Raw genomic sequence first — 1,372 nt, 5'->3', positions numbered from 1 at the left:
AAGGGGCCCTCCAATGCCGGTTTAGCGGGTTTTCCTTGCTGTCAGCCCTTTATGCATCTTTTTGTCTTCAAAAAATGTCTGAACGCCCGTTTAACTTTGTGCTGGCTTGGGGGGGGCAGAAGCACGGACTCCCTGGCTGCGGAGCGCGATGCCACTTACCAGCGGAAGCTGCGGCAAAAGCAGCTACAGCAGCAGTTCCGGAACAGATGGAGAAGAAGCAGCGGGCTCCGGCAGTCGCACCCAGCAGTGACCAGGGTAAGACTGGGCAGCAAATCGACCCGCTTAATGCCAGCTGCTGCCAGGCAGGCGTCACCCCGGTACAGGAGCCCACTTCGCTTCGGTACTGTGCTAGCGACACACCCTTGGGACCAGGGGGGAGGAGGAGTATCAGACTTTTCCCCTCCCAGCGTTCTTGGAAGTTGCAGGATTGTCAGCTCTAGAACTGCCACTTCCCACCCTAGAGCTTCCCGCAGCACCGCAGCTCTTGGCCGCTGACGTGCTGCGCGTGAGCAGAGGCCGCAGCTCTTCCCTGTGGTGGTGGCATTTGCTACCTTGCTCTTTACTCGCGGGGAAGTCCGGGCAGCTGCGTGGCAAGCAGGAGCTTGGGGATGGGCTACACAGGCCCAAACCCGTTTTGAAGCGGTGCAGCCACTCCAGTTGTCGCCAGGTACGGAACGTTGCCGTTCCACGTGCCGCTACCAAAGTGTAACTAGCCCCAGGGACACGGAGGGGACCTGGGGGCAGCTCCTGCTCGCCACTTCACCCTCTGTGGAGGAGCGAGAGCGTTCTTCAGTATCTGAAGGGGGCCTACAAGGGTGCTGGGAGAGGACTTTTTACAAGAGCCTGTAGTGATAGGACAAGGGGTAATGGGTATAAATTGAAATCAGGGAGGTTTAGATTAGATGTCAGGAAGAAATTCTTCACAGAGAGGGTGGGGAGGCACTGGCACAGGTTGCCCAGAGAAGCTGTGGATGCCCCATCCCTGGAAGTGTCCAAGGCCAGGCTGGATGAGGCTTTGAGCAACCTGGTCTAGTGGAAGGGGTCCCTGCCCATGGCAGGGGGTTGGAACTGGATGGTCTGTAAGGTCCCTTCCTGCCCAAACCATTCTATGATTCTATTCTTCTGCGTTTCTGACATTAACCTCACCTTCCGTTACCCCCGGCCGGCCGCAGGCGATCCTCCCGCGAAGCACAGCACGCCAGCAGCAGCACAGGGGCCGCTTGCAGTGGAAGAGGAGTTCTTTGCAGGTCAGCCACAGCACGATGAGCCAGAGTGTGAAGTCATTAGCGGGTAAACCAGCTCTTGGGGTACACAGCGTCAAGTCACGGTTCCGAAGGGGCTGGAGCGATAGAAGCGCGGGTGCGAGCGTCGC

The 1,372-nt window shown here is 58.5% G+C and overlaps 1 protein-coding gene across 1 annotated transcript in view; it reads left to right on the top strand.

Annotated features, from left to right (window-relative positions):
- Nucleotides 1–119: 119 nt before the first annotated feature.
- The window catches only part of LOC104512807 (DNA repair protein RAD52 homolog), a gene marked incomplete at its 5' end in the record, with an annotated part of 2,073 nt that continues 820 nt past the window's right edge, over nucleotides 120–1,372 (top strand). Inside the window, 3 exon segments of the mRNA XM_010155922.1 lie at nucleotides 120–196; nucleotides 199–255; nucleotides 1,173–1,247. Of these exon segments, the coding sequence (XP_010154224.1) occupies nucleotides 120–196; nucleotides 199–255; nucleotides 1,173–1,247 (209 nt within the window).

The sequence above is a fragment of the Eurypyga helias genome, unplaced genomic scaffold, assembly GCF_000690775.1.
Source record: "Eurypyga helias isolate BGI_N326 unplaced genomic scaffold, ASM69077v1 scaffold37327, whole genome shotgun sequence".
NCBI classification, from domain to species: Eukaryota; Metazoa; Chordata; class Aves; order Eurypygiformes; family Eurypygidae; genus Eurypyga; species Eurypyga helias.
Note: the sequence above shows the minus strand (reverse complement) of the source record. Positions and strands in the feature narration are given on the sequence as shown.